General features: G+C 44.4%; 1 protein-coding gene across 1 annotated transcript in view; it reads left to right on the top strand.

Moving 5' to 3' along the window:
* Window positions 1-18,779, top strand: part of TRPM7 (transient receptor potential cation channel subfamily M member 7) — a 125,283-nt gene that overhangs the window by 11,985 nt on the left and 94,519 nt on the right. Inside the window, exon 2 of the mRNA XM_049781432.1 lies at window positions 15,067-15,146. Coding sequence (XP_049637389.1) covers window positions 15,067-15,146 — 80 coding nt within the window. The remainder of the gene's footprint in view (window positions 1-15,066; window positions 15,147-18,779) is intronic.

Genomic DNA, 18,779 nt, shown 5'->3' with positions numbered 1-18,779 from the left:
GCTAACTCCTGGCTCAGGGGACTGTGTGGAATGCAGGGGATCTAACCTGGGTTAGCCTCGTGCAAGGCTTATGCCCCACTTTCTATAGCATTGCTTTGGCCCTGTACTCACAAATCTATTTTTTGGAGTTAGAATTTCGGCAAAACTTTTTTTTTTTTTTTTGGGCCACACCCGTTTGACGCTCAGGGGTTACTCCTGGCTATGCGCTCAGAAATCGCCCCTGGCTTGGGGGGACCATATGGGACGCTGGGGGATATAACTGCGCTTGCAAGGCAGACACCTTACCTCTAGCGCCACCTTCCTGGCCCCTCGGCAAAACTTTTGTTACAGTTTAGGACCTATTTGGGAATTAAAAACTACAGTGAGGGGCTGGAGAATTTGCCTTTCATGCAGAAGGTCATTGGTTTGAATCCCGGCATCCCATATGGTCCGCCGAGTCTGCCAGGAGCGATTTCTAAGCATGGAGCCAGGAGTACCCCCTGAGCGTTGCCGGGTGTGACCCCCCCCCAAAAAAAAAAAACTACAGTGAAAGATTTGAGGTTATTATGGAATAACTGGTACAACTCTTTTTCTTGGGGGCCACAACTGGCACTCCTTGAGGTGCTCAGAGAAGTAAATGGGAACTGAGCTAGATGTCAGCTGCATGCAAGGCAAATAAATTCCTTAGCCTGTTATTTCTCCAAACCTTTATCTTTTTTCTTTTATTTTCTTTCCTTTTTTTTGTTTTGTTTTGTTTTGTTTTGTTTTGTTTTGGAGCCACATTCGGCAGTGCTCAAGGGTTACTCCTGACTCTGCCCTCAGAAATTGCTCCTGGCAGGCTCTGGGGACCATATGGGATTCCAGGGATCAAACCTGGGTCTGTCCTAGGTAGGCTGAATACAAAGCAAATGTCCTACTGCTGTGATATTACTCTGGACCCACCAAACCTTTTGTTTGTCTTACTTGGACTACAGCTGCTGACACTCGGGGGTTACTCCTGGCTATGTGCTTAGAAATCGCTCCTGGCTTGGGGGGGACCATATGGGATGCTGGGGGATTGAACCACAGTCCGACCTAGGCTAGCATGTGCAAGGCATAGGCTTTACCTCTAGCGCCACTGCTCCAGCCCCATACCAAACCTCTTTTTTTTTTTTTTTTTTTTTTAATTTTTCGATCACACCCGGCAGCGCTCAGGGGTTACTCCTGGTTCCATGCTCAGAAATCGCTCCTGGCTGGCTCGGGGGACCACATGGGATGCTGGGATTCGAATCTTCTGCATGCAAGGCAAATGCCTTACCTCTATGCTATCTCTCCGGCCTCCTCATTATTTTTCTTTAATCAAAAGATAATTTTTGGGCCGGGCGGTGGCGCTAAAGGTAAGGTGCCTGCCTTGCCTGCGCTATCCTTGGACGGACCGCGGTTCGATCCCCCGGTGTCCCATATGGTCCCCCAAGCCAGGAGCAACTTCTGAGCGCATAGCCAGGAGTAACCCCTGAGCGTTACCGGGTGTGGCCCAAAAACCAAAAAAAAAAAAAAAAAAAAGATAATTTTGAAATATAAAATTATACAGTGGTAAATAACTTCAAATTAAAATTTCCTGCTTGAGAAATTTCTCCTGATAATGGTGAGAAATGACCACAAAGAAATCCATGTTGCTTGAACCTATTTATTTACTCCTGGCTCTGAGGTTAGAAATCGCTCCTGCCTTGGAGGACCATATGGGATCCTGAGGACTTGAACGGTGGTTCGCCCTAGGTTAGCGCGTTCAAGGCAAATGCCCTACTGCTTGCACCACTGCTCTGGCCCCTGAACTTTTTTTTTTAACAACAAAGATAAAATGAAATTTGTGAATAGATTTTTAATAAGCTCAGAGTTTCTTTTTTTTCAAGAACATTTCTATTTTGAGTATGGTTTTGTTTTATGTTGGTTTTTTGGGGGAAGTGCCAAGAGTAACCCTACTCCTGACTCTATTTAGCAATTGCTCCAGGCAGTGCCCTAAGGACCACATAGAATGTCAGATAATGAAGCTATGTTTATCACATGCAAGGCAAGCACCCTACCCACTGTTCTGATTAGTTTTATATTCTCAAAATATGAAAGTGGTTACTAAATGCATCTAAAGCATATTTCAAGTTTATAGAAAAGATTGTTTTAAACAAAAGCTAGGCACATGTTCTCTCGCTAGGATTTCTTTAGGTTTTTGTTGTTACATTCTTTAAAAAATTTTATTTATTGGGCCGGAGAGATAGCACAGCAGCGTTTGCTGTGCAAGCAGCCAACTCAGGACCTAAAGTGGTTGGTTCGAATCCCGGTGTCCCATATGGTCCCCGTGCCTGCCAGGAGCTATTTCTGAGCAGATAGCCAGGAGTAACCCCTGAGCACCGCCCGGTGTGGTCCAGAAACCATAAAAAAAATTTAATTTATTTTTGGTTTTTGGGCCACACTCAGTAATGGTCAGGGGTTACCCCTGGCTATGCGCTCAGAAATCTGTCTTAGGTCAGTGCATGCAAGGTGTCACTGCTCTGGCCCTAAAAATAATGTTTATTTTTGGTTTTGGGGTCCCATCTGGTAGTACTCAGGGCTTACTCCTGACTCTGGGCTCAGGAATGACTCCTGGTGAATCCTGGATGCCAGGATATCAGGGATAGAATTTATATTAGCCATGTACAAGAACCCTACCAGCTCCACTGTCACTTTGCCCACTCCCGTTTTCCCAAGTCCAACCTTTTACCAAAAAAAAAAAAAAAAAAAAAAGCAAAAAAAAAAAAACCTAACTTTTGTTTGCTTTGCTACCTCAAAACTAAAAAAAAAAAAAATAATAATAATTGTGTTGGCCAGAGCAGTAGTACAGTGAGTAGGGAGCTTGCCTTGCGTGCTCTCTCCTGGGTTTAATTCACAGAATCCCATATGGTACCCCAATTCCACCAGGAGTGATCCCTGAGTGCAGGAGTGCCATGAGTAAGCCCTGAGCACTTTAGGATATATCCCCCACAAAAAACCTAAAAAATTTTTTTTGCATATTTCTCTTGCAGAGTATAACTCTATTCTACAGTTCACTGCAGAATCGTCATAAACTTTATGCCTAATTTTCTTGGAAGAAAGTGAGATATAACCATTTCATGAAACTTCTTAAATGCCTGTATTACATTAAAGTAAGATATGTTGATTATATAGTGAAACATTGCATTTTTTTTTATGGACATTGGGAAATTGATGGTCGCATCAATTAAAGGTAGAGTTTCCCAGAGTATTAGCCTTACCCTCATTTCAGGAAAAAATATCAGCATATTTTTTGAGCCACTCCTGGCTGTGCCCAGGGCTTCCTCCTTGCTTTGCACTCAAGAATCACTCCTAAGATAGCACAGTAGGGCGTTTGCCTTGCACTCAGCCCATCCAGGACAGATGGTGGTTCAAATCCCGCCATCCCATATGGTCCCCCGTGCCTGCCAGGGCCAATTTTTGAACTCAGCCAGGAGTGACCCCTGAAGGCCACTGGGTGTGACCTAAAAACAAAAAACAAAACAGACAAAAAGAATCACTCCTGTTGGGCTATATGGGATGTTGGATCGAACCCAGGACATCTGGTGCAAGACAGTGCCTCACTTCAGCTCTGGCGGGTTTCCTTTTTGAAGAGCTGCTATCTCTGCTAGTCACGATCTTTGGTGCTTCACGTTGTGGCTGTCTATAGTCATGCATGTGTGTGGTCATCACAGCAAAAGTGTATAAACCCTAGCAGGCACTAGAAGTTGTATGAGCATCACTACAAGGAATTGTGACTCTTGGAAGCATGTATACGGGCATGATAGTGACTACAATCAGAACTCGCTTTCTGCAGCTAACAGCTACCCATGATGAGTACATGTACAGGTACAACTAAAAGGATTACCAACCTTGATGAGCACTGCAACCTGGAACCCACGTCATCTCCCAGCAAGTACTATGGCTAAATAGATGGGAAACCCCCAGTCAAGCCTTGTTTGACAACCATTAGTGCAGCATCAGCACCAACAGTGAATGAAAGTGGGAGGGAGGCTGGAGCAGAGAGCTCCAGAGCAGTGGTAGGGCGTTTGCCTTGCACGCGGCTGACCCAGGATGGACTGTGGTTCAATCCCCTGGCATCCTATATGGTTCTCCAAACCAGGATCCATTTCTGAGTGCATAGCCAGGTGTAACCCCTGAGTGTCACCGGGTGTGGCCCAACCCCTCCCCCCAATGAAAAGAAAGTGGGAGAAAGGTTATCATCGGGGGGGGGGGGGGGGGGGCTGGATACATTGTGGTAGAATCCATGCTTTTTTTTGCATGTTTGAGGCTATGGGCTCAATTTCTTACCTCTGGGCGTGCGCATGCGTGTGTGTGTGTGTGTGTGTGTGTGTGTGTGTGTGTGTGTGTGTGTGTGTGTAAGGGCTCAATTTCTTACCTCTGGGCGTGCGCATGCTTTTGTGTGTGCATGTGTGGTTCTGGGCTCAATGTGTGTGTGTGTGTGTGTGTGTTTGTGTCTCTGGGCTCAGTGTGTGTGTGTGTGTGTGTGTGTGTGTGTGTCTGGACTCAGTTCTTACCGTGTGGAGGGAGAGAGAGAGAGAGAGAGAGAGAGAGAGAGAGAGAGAGAGAGAGAGAGAGAGAGAGAGAGAGAGAGAGAGAGAAATGCAGTGACTTTGAAATGCTTATTATTGGCAGGAATGGAGGGGTTTGACCCACACTTAATGGTGCTCAAGGGACAGCTCCTGTTCTATGCTCAAGAGGCACTCCTGGTGCTACTCAGGCCATGTGGTGTGGAGGATCCAATCCAGACCTTTAGTATGCAATGCATGTACTCCAGTATCTCTCTGGCCTGAAATGTTTGTTTTAAATATCTCTTTTTTTTTTTTTTTTTTTTTTTTTTTTTTTTTTTTTTTTTTTTTTTGGTTTTTGGGCCACACCCAGTAACGCTCAGGGGTTACTCCTGGCTATGTGCTCAGAAGTTGCTCCTGGCTTGGGGGACCATATGGGACACCGGGGGATCGAACCGCGGTCCGTCCAAGGTTAGCGCAGGCAAGGCAGGCACCTTACCTTTAGCGCCACCGCCCGGCCCCTGTTTTAAATATCTCTTAAAAGTCAGTAGAGGCTTTGGAGTCAGGGCATGCAATTAGCTGTGCAACTTTAGCTGTTCATAACTTCTGTGTCTAGTGTGCAAATGTTGTCAGTTTATAGAATTCCTGTGATTAGGATTGCTATCAGCATAGCATGAGTTAATGCATTTTAAATGTTTAGAGCATTACCTGACATACACATCCTTTACTACTTAAAGTTGCTTTTATGTGTACTTTGGGCAAAAGATTTGCAAAGAATACCATGTCTGCTGTTTTTGGACAACTCTTAAAAAATGTGACCTTTAGGGGCCGGCGAGGTGGCGCTAGAGGTAAGGTGTCTGCCTTGCAAGTGCTAGCCAAGGAAGGACCGAATTTCGATCCCCCCCCCCCCCCGCATCCCATATGGTCCCCCCAAGCCCGGGGCAATTTCTGAGCACTTAGCCAGGAGTAACCCCTGAGCATCAAATGAGAGTGGTCTGAAAAACCAAAAAAAAAAAAAAAAAAAAAAAAAGTGACCTTTTAGTAAAATGTATTGTGGAATGGGAAACTATAAATTCAGTGTTGGGTGCCAGAGTGATTACACAGCAGGATAGTACTGTGGGTAGGGCCTTTGCCTTGAATGCTGTGCATGCTGCCGAAAGTGGTGTATTCCTGTGTTAGCTGGTACTACCTGCCCCATGCGCAGTCTGTGATCCTGAGGATATTTGTAGAAGCAGCAAATCTCAGGTGTGACCTCCCTAATATTATGACAGCCTAAGAGCCCCCTTGTGCACTTTGATATTCTTAGTTGTAAGAAGCAGTTTATAAACAATCACTGTCTTCTAGAAAGTAGATTTTGTTGGGCCTGGAGAGATAGCACATCGGTGTTTGCCTTGCAATCAGCCGATCCAGGACCTAAGGTGGTTGGTTCGAATCCCGGTGTTTCATATGGTCCCCTGTGCCTGCCAGGAGCTATTTCTGAGTAGACAGCCAGGAGTCACCCCTGAGCATCGCCGGTGTGGCCCAAAAACCAAAAAAAAAAAAGAAAAAAAAGAAAAGATTTTGTTGTAAGTAGAGGGCACAATAGAAGACCATGTTCTTCTAAGTTTAGCTGTATTTTTTAAAAATATTTTTTTTTGTTTAGCTGTATTTTTAAGTTATTTTTGTTTTCTTTCATGTTGTGAAAATATGAGACAGGGTGGGTTCCCTGGCAGTGAGATCCTGGAAGCGATCTATCACCTGCCTTTTGCCATCTACAGATCTTTTTTTTTTTTTTTTTTGTGGTTTTTGGGTCACACCCGGCAGTGCTCAGGGGTTACTCCTGGCTCCATGCTCAGAAGTTGCTCCTGGCAGGCACGGGGGACCATATGGGACGCCGGGATTAGAACCGATGACCTTCTGCATGAAAGGCAAACGCCTTACCTCTATGCTATCTCTCCGGCCCCCATCTACAGATCTTAAGGCTTGGCACCCAACCACCTCCCCAGGAAAGGAAACCTTAGCAGGAACTAGAAGCTGAAAGAATCCCATTCTCTCCCCCTGAAAATGACTCACCAACCATTTTATCTGCATGGAAAGCCCTAACAAAGAGCAGTTGGGAAAAACCCTCTAAAATGAACTTGCAAAGCAAGTAGTGTGCATTCCATTCTGGAATTACTCATATTCTATCTTGGGGTATATGATTCCTTTCTTTTCCTTTATGCCGTTTCCTCTTGTCTTCGCTCTTCCTAAGTAAGTAAAGCTACTTAACTTACAATATGTCTGTCTAATCATGTTCTTGTTTTTTTTTTTCCACGTAAAAAGACAAGAGCCTGAACCTAGGCCGAGTGTTGTCTTCCCCCAGGCATTACCGTCACGTAACAGTTTCACCAATACTGTCAAATTATAGGGGGGCTTTTTGTTGTTTTTGTTTTACTTTTATGTTTTTGGGCCACAGCCAGTGATGGTCAGGGTTACTCCTGGTTTTGCTCTTAGAAATGACTCCTGGGGGCCGGAGAGATAGCATGGAGGTAAGGCGTTTGCCTCTCATGCAAAAGGTCATCGGTTCGAATCCCGGCGTCCCATATGGTCCCCCGTGCTCGCCAGGAGCGACTTCTGAGCATGGAGCCAGGAGTAACTCCTGAGCACTGCCGGGTGAGACCCAAAAACCAAAAAAAAAAAAAAAAAAAAAAAGAAATGACTCCTGGCAGGCTTGGGACCATGTGGGTTGCTGAAGATTGAACCTGGGTTGGCCGCATGTAAGGCAAATTCCTTACCTGCTGTGCTTTGGGCCACCTTTTTTTTTAAACGGTCTTTGGACTTTTTTTTTTTTTTTTTTTTTTTTTTTTTGTGGTTTTTGGGTCACACCCGGCAGTGCTCAGGGGTTACTCCTGGCTCCATGCTCAGAAATTGCTCCTGGCAGGCACGGGGGACCATATGGGACGCTGGGATTCGAACCGATGACCTCTTGCATGAAAGGCAAACGCCTTACCTCCATGCTATCTCTCCAGCCCCAATCTTTGGACTTTTGCTCTTAGACTCTTCAGTTGATGTTTTTCATCAGTTCTTTGGGATATTGTCATAGCTATTTCTCTAAAGATTTTCCCTGTCCAATTGGTGGTGGGGAATGTACACTGGTGAAGAGACAGGTATTCGAACACTATATGTCTGAAACTCAATCATGAACAACTTTGCAACTGTATAAGGGTGATTTAATTAAAATAAGGATTCTCTCTGTCCATTCTTTTTATCTTCAGGAACTCTCTTAGAACAGTTTCAGTTACTTTTTGTTTAATCCATCATAGTTTACAAAATTAGAATTAATTTACAGATCTAATTGACTTTTTAAAGTGGTTCATGAAAATCATCTAACAAGTACAAAGGAACTTCTAGGGCCTTGCTCAAATTGGAAAGTTTTTATGTTAGAAAGGGTGGACAAGCTACTTGCAAAATTAAGATGTTTCTCAGGGTAAGAGTGAGGGGTTTGTCATGCAGATAAACCTAGTACTAATTCTATGTGACTATTTGCAACAAAACTTGCAGATTTGGCTTTAGGTCCTTGGAAAGGATTGAAACTACTTGCTTTGGTTACATATTTATTTAGTCTTGGAGCATTCCCTATAACCTCTCTTAAAAAAAAAAGAAGAGGGGCTGGAGCTATAGCACAGCAGTAGGGCATTTGCCTTACATGCTGCCAACATAGGGAGGACCAGATTAGATTTCTGGTATCACATATGGTCCCCTGAGCCTGCCAGGAGTGATTTCTTAGTGCTTCTTGGTGTAAACCCCCCCCCCCCCCAAAAGAAGAATGTGATTCTTTAGAGAGAGAGAGGAGAGAGAAGAGACAGAGAGACAGAGACAGAGACTTGGCAACGCTCAGGTATTACTCTTGTGCTCAAAAATTACTCCTGGCAGGCTCGGGAGCATATGGGATATGGGAGATTGAACCCTGGTCAGCAGTGTGCAAGACAAACACCCTATCCTCTGTCCTATTGCTCTGATCCTTTTTTTGTTTTTTTTTGTTTTTGGTTTTTGGGTCAATGCTCAGGGGTTACTCCTGGCTGTCTGCTCAGAAATTGCTCCTGGCAGGCTCAGGGGACCATATCGGATGCCAGGATTCAAACCACCGTGCTTCTACATGCAAGGCATGCCCTACCTCCATGCTATCTCTCTGGCCCCTATTTTTAACTCTTCTCAACTTATTTTTTTATTTTTTGGTTTTTGGGCCACACCTGGCGGTGCTCAGGGGTTACTCCTGGCTGTCTGCTCAGAAATAGCTCTTGGCAGGCATGGGGGACCGTATGGGACACCGGGATTCGAATCAACCACCTTTGGTCCTGGATCGGCTGTTTGTAAGGCAAACGTCGTTGTGCTATCTCTCCGGGCCCTCTTCTCAACTTTTAAATGGCTTTTTTGTTTGTGGTTGTATAAATATACAATGGACTCATTTTTAATAAATTATCCTTTGAAACTACCATAAATTTTAGAATAATTCTATCACCTCACCTGCCTGAAATGTTTGCAGTTTATCTCTGCTCTCTTATCTTAGCTCCAGTTAATAAATTCACAGTTTCTATAGCTTTTTCCAGTTTTAGAGATTTACAAATAGGTATATAGCATATACTAAATTTTTTGATACCTGGCTGGTTTCATTGCTTGAGGGAAGCCATCAAACCTAGTTCAGATCTGAAAAGGAGTATCCTGCCCTGTCTACACACAAGACTTAAGATATCCCAAAGGTTAGGGAGATACTAAAGTGTGCTGAGCTCATATTTACTTAGTGGGAGGCCTGATGGCCAGATGTGTAGGTGTGGCCCCCAAAACAAATAAAAACTATCACAGCCCAGACATCTACTCATGAATCTGCTCATGGGCCAGAGAGGTAAGAGGCCAACGCTTACCAGTCAGATTCCCAGTGTCACGTATGGTCTCCCAAACACTACCAGAGCACTGGGCCAGAAGTAAGCTCACAGGGGTCCTCAAACTTTTTAAACAGGGGCCAGTTCACTGTCCCTCAGACCATTGGAGGGTCTGACTATAGTGAAAACAAAATTTATGAACGAATTCTTATGCACACTGCATATATCTTATTTTGCAATGAAGTAACAAAACAGATACAAATACAATATGTGGCCCACGGGCCATAGTTTGAGGACGACCACTGCAAGGAGACAATTCAGGAACTGACAGCCTGATAAGACTGAAGGAATATCTGAACTCAGTCCTTTTTTTCTTTCCTTTTTTTTTTAAATTACTTTATTTAAATACTGGTTAGCAGATTGTTCATACTACAATTGGGTTCTTTTTCCTTCACAATTGCCAAGTTCATGATTTAAGTTTTAGTCATACAACATCTTTTATTAGTGTACATTTCCTACTACCAATGACCCTAGTTTTCCTTCCACGCTCTCAGAGTTCAGAAACCTTGACTTTGCCCTAGAGAAGTTAGCCAAGAAAGGGCCTATAAAAGCAGTTTTCCAGGTAACACCCTCCATACTCCGTCTGGCATAGAGTAATTGCTCTTCAAAGCACACCCCTCTGGAATTGCTTCAGTTTTTGTTTAGATGGAGAATTTCTTTTTTGGTCACACCCAACATTGCTCAGGGGTTACTCCTGGCTCTGTGCTCAGAAATAGCTCCTGGCAGACTGGGAACCATATGGGATGCCGGGATTCGAACCACCGCCATCCAAGGCCTACACTCTACCTCTGTGCTATCTCTCCGGCCCCACCCCTACTATCTTTTTTTCCCGGGCCACACCCATTTGATGCTCAGGGGTTACTCCTGGCTAAGTGCTCAGAAATTGTCCCTGGCTTGGGGGGACCATATGAGAAGCCCGGAGATCGTGGTGTGGCAAGGCAGACACCTTACCTCTAGTGCCACCTTGCTGGCCCCCCTGCTATCTTTTCTTGAAAGGGAATAGGACTGGACTTGGTCTCTCACCCTAGCCAAAAAGTCCAATCTAAATTGTGGTACCTAAAGGCTGAATTTGGCCTTGACTGTAAATTCTTCAGGGTGAGTTTATCAGACCGACAAATCCTTACCTTCCTCCCTCCCAAGGGTAGAGGGAAACTTCAGTCTAGTCCTTCCTTGCTCAGTATTTTTTTGGGGGAGGGAGGGTTAGGTTTTTGGTCATACCCAGCAGCGCTCAGGAGCTACTTCTGGCTCTACGCTCAGAAATCGCTCCTGGCAGGCACGGGAGACCATTTGGGAAGCCAGGATTTGAATCACCCCCCTCTGCATGCAAGGCATACCTCCATGCTATCTCTCCGGTCCCTCCTTGCTCAGTTTTAAGCAACTTGTTCACTACTTGGATTCCTAGAGTGGCAGTGATCAGTCACTTTGCCTTAATGAGATTGTCTTCAGGATGTGTGTAACTATTTTCTTCTGTATACCAGTCCCCGGAACCTGGTGCAGCAAACTCCTGGTGGGTATGTGCATACCAGTGAACTGTGCACGATTCCTGAAGATGAATGTATTGTTTTCTAGCAGTAGAGAAGAAAGTTGCCGATTTAGACACATGATTTTGATTTTCTCGTAATTAAAATCCCCAATCCTATGCCCTTTGAGGGGACAGGTAAGCCACACTGCCCCCTGCTGTCTGTCTTATATATAAACTTGCAATTAATTAGCACTGCCTAAATCTCTCTTTGGTTTGAATTAATTTCTGTTTGAAAGCCAAAGAGCCCTAATCTACTATAGTTTTGGTAGAATTATTACCACAAGTCAGAAGAAACTGCTGATACTGCTATTTGTTTCTGGAGAACTCCCAGATGAGTTTTCATTTTTTTTTTCTTGGTTTTTGGGTCACACCCAGCAGCGCTTAGGGTTGCTCCTGGCAGGCATGGGGGACCATATGGGATGCTGGGATTCAAACCACTGTCCTTCTGCATGCAAGGCAATCGCCTTACCTCCATGCTATCTCTCCGGCCCCCCAGATGAGTTTTCAAATGAAGTCTGTGTCCTGAATGGGTTGCCCATATGGTATAGCCTTGAGAGCGCTATTGCAGTCATGCTTGACCTCCCCCGCCACCCCCATTTTGGTCCTCTCTGGGAAATACTTGGGGGTTAGAATTGATAAAAAGTTGCCTAATAGGCTGGTCCGATGGCAGTGCTTTATCAGAACTTATTATCGTTGGTATCACAAAAATTGGTATATAACACCCCCACTGCTCAAATTGACTGGCTTTAAAAAAAATTAAAAAAAAAATTGCCTAATAGCACCTGCATTAGTAGTGTTTCATTAATCAACCTCACAAGGCAGCCCTCAAACCTCATCTTAGTTTCACTTACTCTGTATGTTGTGGAACTTGATAGTCATCACCTGAGATTTTAGGGTACTGTGGTCTCAGGCTAAAGCTAAGGATTATTATTATTATTATTATTTTTTTTGGTGTTTGGGCCATACCCGGTGGTGCTCAGGGATTATTCCTGGCTGTCTGCTCAGAAATAGCTCTTGGCAGGCACGGGGGACCATATGGGACACTGGGATTCGAACCAACCGCCTTTGGTCCTGGATCGGCTGCTTGCAAGGCAAACGCCACTGTGCTATCTCTCCGGGCCCCCGGATTATTTTTTATAAGAAAGTCTGTCCTGACCTCAGCTAGGTTTTCCAGGTTCTTAATTTCAGTAGGAGGCAAACAGTGAAGTAAAATTGTTTCGTTTAGGACAGAAATGGGGGGGCCGGCGAGGTGGTGCCAGAGGTAAGGTGTCTGCCTTGCAAGCACTAGCCAAGGAAGGACCGTGGTTCGATCCCCCGGCATCCCATATGGTCCCCCAAGCCGGGGGCAGTTTCTGAGCACTTAGCCAGGAGTAACCCCTGAGCATCAAATGGGTGTGGCCCCCCCCCCAAAAAAAGACAGAAATGGGGAGGTGGGGGAGAGAACACAGGTTTTTCCAGAATGCAAAGGAAGCCCTTACAAAGTAAAATAAATGCATTTCTTACTCTGAGTTGAGATATTACTGGCCTCAAAGTCTCAAGGTTGGTTTTCCCCAGTCTCCCTCTCCCCCCACCCCCATTTGAAATTTTCTCTGTTAGAGTTATTGCTAGTGTATTGTCAAAGGGAATAAACTTTCAACTTTTGAATATTTGGTATCTGCCAAAATATCCCCTCTTGAAAACAGTCTTGCACTTCTTTGGGTCTTGCACTGACACCAGCTGAGCCTTACCAGGCTTCAGCCCCTTTGTATGTCTTCCTGTTTGGGGCCACTTTAGGATTGGTGATAGAGTAAATTCTGTAAATCACATTTTGGTTTCATTACTTACAAAGACCTACTACCATGGGCTTCCCCTATCAGTTTGCCTGATTTTTCTGCAAGAGATAGAACCCTGCTAATGTCCTTTGGGGGTGGGGGTAGATATACTCAACATTTAGTGCCACTTTTTTTTTTTTTTTTTTTTTTGGTTTTTGGGCCACACCCGGCAGTGCTCAGGGGTTACTCCTGGCTGTCTGCTCAGAAATAGCTCCTGGCAGGCACGGGGGACCATATGGGACACCGGGATTCGAACCAACCACCTTTTGGTCCTGGATCGGCTGCTTGCAAGGCAAACGCCGCTGTGCTATCTCTCCGGGCCCTAGTGCCACTTTTAAGTCTTCATTTGTATTTGCGTTTATTGGGGGGCAGGGCAGTATCTTCTTTTTTTTTTTTTTTTTTTTTGGTTTTTGGTTTTTGGGCCACACCCGGTAACGCTCAGGGGTTACTCCTGGCTATGCGCTCAGAAGTTGCTCCTGGCTTGGGGGACCATATGGGACACCGGGGGATCGAACCGCGGTCCATCCAAGGCTAGCGCTGGCAAGGCAGGCACCTTACCTTTAGCGCCACCGCCCGGCCCCAGGGCAGTATCTTCTAATGAATGCTCTAGGACCTGTTGATACTGGGGTTCAAATGTGGCTCCAACTCAGGTTCCTATGTGTGAAACCTAGTCTTAAATAATAGTGCAGTGAAATTTCTTGAGTTTAAAGCAGTAAATTAGCATTGGGAGAAATGTAGCTACATCATAAAATATCAGAATAGCACTTTCAAATGATTTTTTTCACCCAATTTACAAGTTATGTGAATAAATGTCTTCAGTTGCAGAAGATCTTGTTGGATACAGGATATTGTGAAATGGGAAAAGGGTACATATAGGGAAAAATAAACTTAAATCAGCAGCTTAACACGGACATGAGATCTTTTTTTGTTCTCAGGGCAATATGATCCTGGGGATAGGTCCATTGCTTTGGACCTCAGATGTTTGTCAAGAGAACAAGGAAATAAACTTGATAGGTTCCACAAATGAAATAGCTCAGATTTGAGCTAAAAATTTTAAGCCCTAGGATTCTGCACCCTGTTACAGTGTGTTGGGGAGCTGTGCTGGCTTTTCTCCTGAATTACTAAGTAGTTCTTTAAAACTAGTTGAATAAATAAACTACAGTCTGTTCACTTATGACACTTATGCATTCAGAGAGCTTAGAACCTCACATAGTTAAGTGCTCAGTCCTGAAAGAATCCTTATCCCCCTTTCAGATGCCAGTCAAACTCCTGATTCCCCTGTGCTGCTGTCTGGCTGTAGGTTGGAGATTCTAAGTACCCTCTCCTTGGGTTAATTAAATTTGCCAGAGGCACACAACTTAGGAAACTAATACCCTTTTGTTAAAAGGTATTGGTATGTTAATATGGTAGAGGTTAGGTGTGGTTGCTGCTGGGACCTGCCTACAGTTTAGAATAAGGCCAGTGATATCAGCAGGAAATCGGTCACTTGTGATTTTTCTTTTTTCCTTCCTTCCTTCCTTCCTTCCTTCCTTCCTTCCTTCCTTCCTTCCTTCCTTCCTTCCTTCCTTCCTTCCTTCCTTCCTTCCTTCCTTCCTTCCTTCCTTCCTTCCTCCCTCCCTCCCTCCCTCCCTCCCTCCCTCCCTCCCTCCCTCCCCCCTCCCTCCCCCCTCCCTCCCTCCCTCCCACACCCAGCAGTGCTCAGGGGTTATTTCTGGCTCCAGGCTCAGAAATTGCTCCTGGCAGGCACAGGGGACCATATGGGACTCTGGGATTCGAACAGATGACCTCCTGCATGAAAGGCAAATGCCTTACCTCCATGCTATCTCTCTGGCCCCTAGGTGATTTTTCTTAAATGACCCATTTAAAAAAACTACACATCAGGGTTGGAGAGATAGCACGGAGGTAGGGTGTTTGCCTTAGACGGCCAAAGGATGGGAGTTCAAATCCTGGCATTCCTTGAGCCTGCCAGGAGTGATTTCTGAGCATAGAGCCAGGAGTAACCTCTGAGCACTGCTGGGTGTGATCCAAAACAAACAAACAAATGAAAACAACCTACACTTCAGTCTGTCTTGATATGTTTTAAGTTTGGGAGGAAGGGTAGAATCTCAAACTGGTATTTGACCCAGCAGTATCTACACAGTACCGTTCATCTTTTTCCTCAGCTGCCAATTTAAAGCATTTTGTGTATAGCAAGTAATCTAGTATATTGGAAAAGTTATATAGTATGTAATCACTATGTATTTACAATTAATCTATTCCTTTTAGTGTAAATGAATTCCTTTGTAATCTGTCTTTAATTTTTTTTGTTTCAGTCCCAGAAATCCTGGATAGAAAACACTTTGACCAAGAGGGAATGTGTATATATTATACCAAGTTCCAAAGACCCTCACAGGTAAGCACACACTTTTCTTTCTTCTGGACTTTTCTAGACACTTTTTTTTTTTTTTGGTTTTTGGTTTTTGGGCCACACCCTGTGGTGCTCAGGAGTTACTCCTGGCTATCTGCTCAGAAATAGCTCCTGGCAGGCTGGGGGTGGGGTGGGGGGGGGTAGGGGGACTGGACCATATGGGATGCTGTGATTCTAACCAACCACCTTGCAAGGCAAACACTGCTGTGCTATCTCTCCGGCCCCTTCTAGACACTTTTAACTAAACTTTTTAACTAGGCAATTAGACCATTTTTTTTGTTCGTTTATTTTTGGGCCATGCCAGGTGGCCACTCGGGTTAATCCTTGCTCTGCGCTCAGAAATCACTCCTGGCAGGTGGGGGGCAAATGCAAGGCAAATGCCCTATTGCTGTGCTAGCTCTTCGGCCCCCAATTAGACAATTTTAAATAGACTCATTTTTCTAGACAATTTTAACTATTGCTAGATAACATTCTATTTACATATTTCTGATATTTGCAATATTCTTTGCAAAGAATTGAAATAGAATATCAATATCCTATTTATATATCTGATATTTGTAATATTCTTTGCAAAGAATATTGCAATATTCTATTTTGTTTGTTTTTTTTGAGCCACACCTGGTGTTGCTCAGGGCTTACCATTGGTACTGTGCTCAAGGATAATTTCTGAGCACCCTGGGCTCAAGGGACCATAAAATACTAGGATTGAACCTGGGTCTGTTACATGCAAAGCAAGCACTCACCTGCTGCATTATCACTCAGGCTCCTATTTGTAATATTCTATATGATGTATTTCTGTATACATTTCTAGATAAATAATACTGTTATTCAAACAAAATCATTATATGAATTACTGCTAGAATGTGTGTGTGTTTTAATAGGTATAAAAGGGTTTATTGGAAAATTTTAGTGTCATATATTCAAAGTTATCATCTTGTCTGCATGGTCACAAGAAGAGATTTTGTTTTGTTTTGTTTTGTTTTTGGGTCACACCCGGCAGCACTCAGGGGTTACTCCTGGCTCTATGCTCAGAAATCGCTCTTGGCAGACTTGGGAGACCATCTGGGATGCCGGGATTCGAACCACCGACCTTCTGCATGCAAGGCAAACGTCTTTCCTCCATGCTATCTCTCCAGCCTTGTGTGCATATTTTTATTTACATTCCTTCTTTTGTAATTCCAGAGAAGTTCCAGAATTCAGTTGATGTTTTGCCTGATTATTTCATAAAACCAGCCTCAGTCCTTAGATGTGTCCACGTAAAGGGATTATAAATCCTTGGCAAAAGAAACAAAAATAAACCTAGGCAATAGCTCCAGGAACTGTAGGTTCAACACCTCAATCCCAGCATCATCAGATTAATGGCAGTTTTTTTTTTGTTTGTTTGTTTTTGGGCCACACCCGGTGGCTCTCAGAAGTCACTCTTGGCTTGGGGGACCATATGGGACGTTGGGGGATCAAACCGAGGTCTGTCCTAGGCTAGTGTGGGCAAGGCAGACAGACACCTTACCTCTAGTGCCACCGCGCCGCTAATGACAGTTTTTTTTTTTGGTTTTTGGGTCACACCCAGTAGTGCTCAGGGGTTACTCCTGGCTCTATGCTCAGAAATCGCTCCTGTCAGGATCAGGGGACCAACCATATGGGACACCGGGATTCAAACCACTGACCTTTTGCATGAGAGGCAAATGCCTTACCGCCATGCTATATCTCGGGCCCCATAATGACAGTTTTTTTTTTTTTTTTTTTGTGGTTTTTGGGTCACACCCGGCAGTGCTCAGGGGTACTCCTGGCTCCATGCTCAGAAATTGCTCCTGGCAGGCACGGGGGACCATATGGGACGCTGGGATTCGAACCGATGACCTCTTGCATGAAAGGCAAACGCCTTACCTCCATGCTATCTCTCCAGCCCCCCATAATGACAGTTTTATGGGCATTTTTTCTCTTGGTTTTTGGGCCACACCCAGTGGTTACACCTGGCTCTAGGTTTATAAATCGCTCCTTGGCAGGCTCGGGGGACCATATGGGTTGACGGGAATTAAACCCAAATCTGTCCTGGATTGGTCGCGTGTAAGGCAGATGCCCTATTACTGTGCTATCTCTCCGGCCCCAGTTTTATGGGCTTTGAAGTCTTCAAGCATTTAGAAAAACAGCAATGACTTTATCTCTGAGACCCTCTCAGGTTCATCTCTATCTTGCAAGGTCTTTAGAAAACTGAAATGTTACAGTATGTTAGCACAAGTCATCTAAAAATATTTTAAAAACTGGCAGCTAATTTAGAAAGTTACAAAAAAAACGGGATTTTTTCCAGTTTATAAGCAAAACCTTCATAAGGAGATTAAGAACAGAATCTAATTTCTCCCAAAAGGAATGCTACTGAAACAGTATTTTTCTTTTCACTTTCGCTGCTAATCTACTAAATGTTAGAGAAGATTACATTTACTTCTAATAAATGCGGCCACTCATTTTGCATAAAATGCACAGTAAGAACATATAGTTACAGAGTTTCTGTAACAGGTGAGTTTAAGTGGAGTGTTTTTTTTTATTTGGGGGTGTTTTGGGGTCACACCCGGTGGCGCTCAGGGGTTACTACTAGCTCTGCACTTAGAAATCGCTTTTGGCTTGGGGGACCAAATGGGACGCTAGGGATTGAACCCAGGTTCATCCTGGGTCAGCCACATGCAAGGCAAATGCCCTTCCGCTGTGCTACTGCTCCAGCCCCAAGTGGAGTGTTTAAATGACCACTCTGGGCTCAGAGGTCACCTGACTTTTTCTTTCTCAGAATCAGTTTTTTTTTTTGTTTGTTTGTTTGTTTTTGGGCCACACCCGGCGATGCTCAGGGGTTACTCCTGGCTGTCTGCTCAGAAATAGCTCCTGGCAGGCACGGGGGACCATATGGGACACCGGGATTCGAACCAACCACCTTTGGTTCTGGATCGGCAGCTTGCAAGGCAAACGCCACTGTGCTATCTCTCCGGGCCCTCAGAATCAGTTTTTAATGAAATCTATAGTAGCACAAAGTACCCAGGGGGCATCTTGTCATATTTTCCAAAGTACAAGCCTCAAGCCAGTCTGTTTTAACTTTTCCTAGCTCCAGAGTTTTTTTTTTTTTTGTTTGTATGTTTGTTTGGTTTTTGGGCCACACCCGGTGGTGCTCAGGGGTCACTCCTGGCTGTCTGCTCAGAAATAGCTCCTGGCAGGCACGGGGGATCATATGGGACACCGGGATTCGAACCAACCACCTTAGGTCCTGGATCGGCTGCTTGCAAGGCAAACCGCCGCTGTGCCATCTCTCCGGGCCCAGATCCAGAGTTTTTAAGTTCCTCCTCATCACCTCTTTTGTGTTACAGTTTGTCACATGTCAGCGCTTTTGACCAGCTATGTATAACTAGATTATTTGAGTCTCCTTGTGTTGAAACTGAAGTGGTATAGTGACTGCTCTGGGCCTATATGAGACTCATGATGAAATTCACATTTTGGGTGTTCAGGATTAAGGCCGATTTTAGAATGGATGCTTAAGTTAAGCTAATAAGGCAAAGATCCAGGTTTTATTTTTATTGTCTTTAAAATGATTAGGTATCATTTTCTGGATTATATGTTGTGCACTGTCAGTTGTATTTAAAA

The sequence above is a fragment of the Suncus etruscus genome, chromosome 10 (assembly GCF_024139225.1).
Source record: "Suncus etruscus isolate mSunEtr1 chromosome 10, mSunEtr1.pri.cur, whole genome shotgun sequence".
Classification (NCBI taxonomy): Eukaryota; Metazoa; Chordata; class Mammalia; order Eulipotyphla; family Soricidae; genus Suncus; species Suncus etruscus.
The sequence above is the reverse complement of the archived record's forward strand: the minus strand, read 5'-3'. Positions and strand labels throughout refer to the sequence as shown.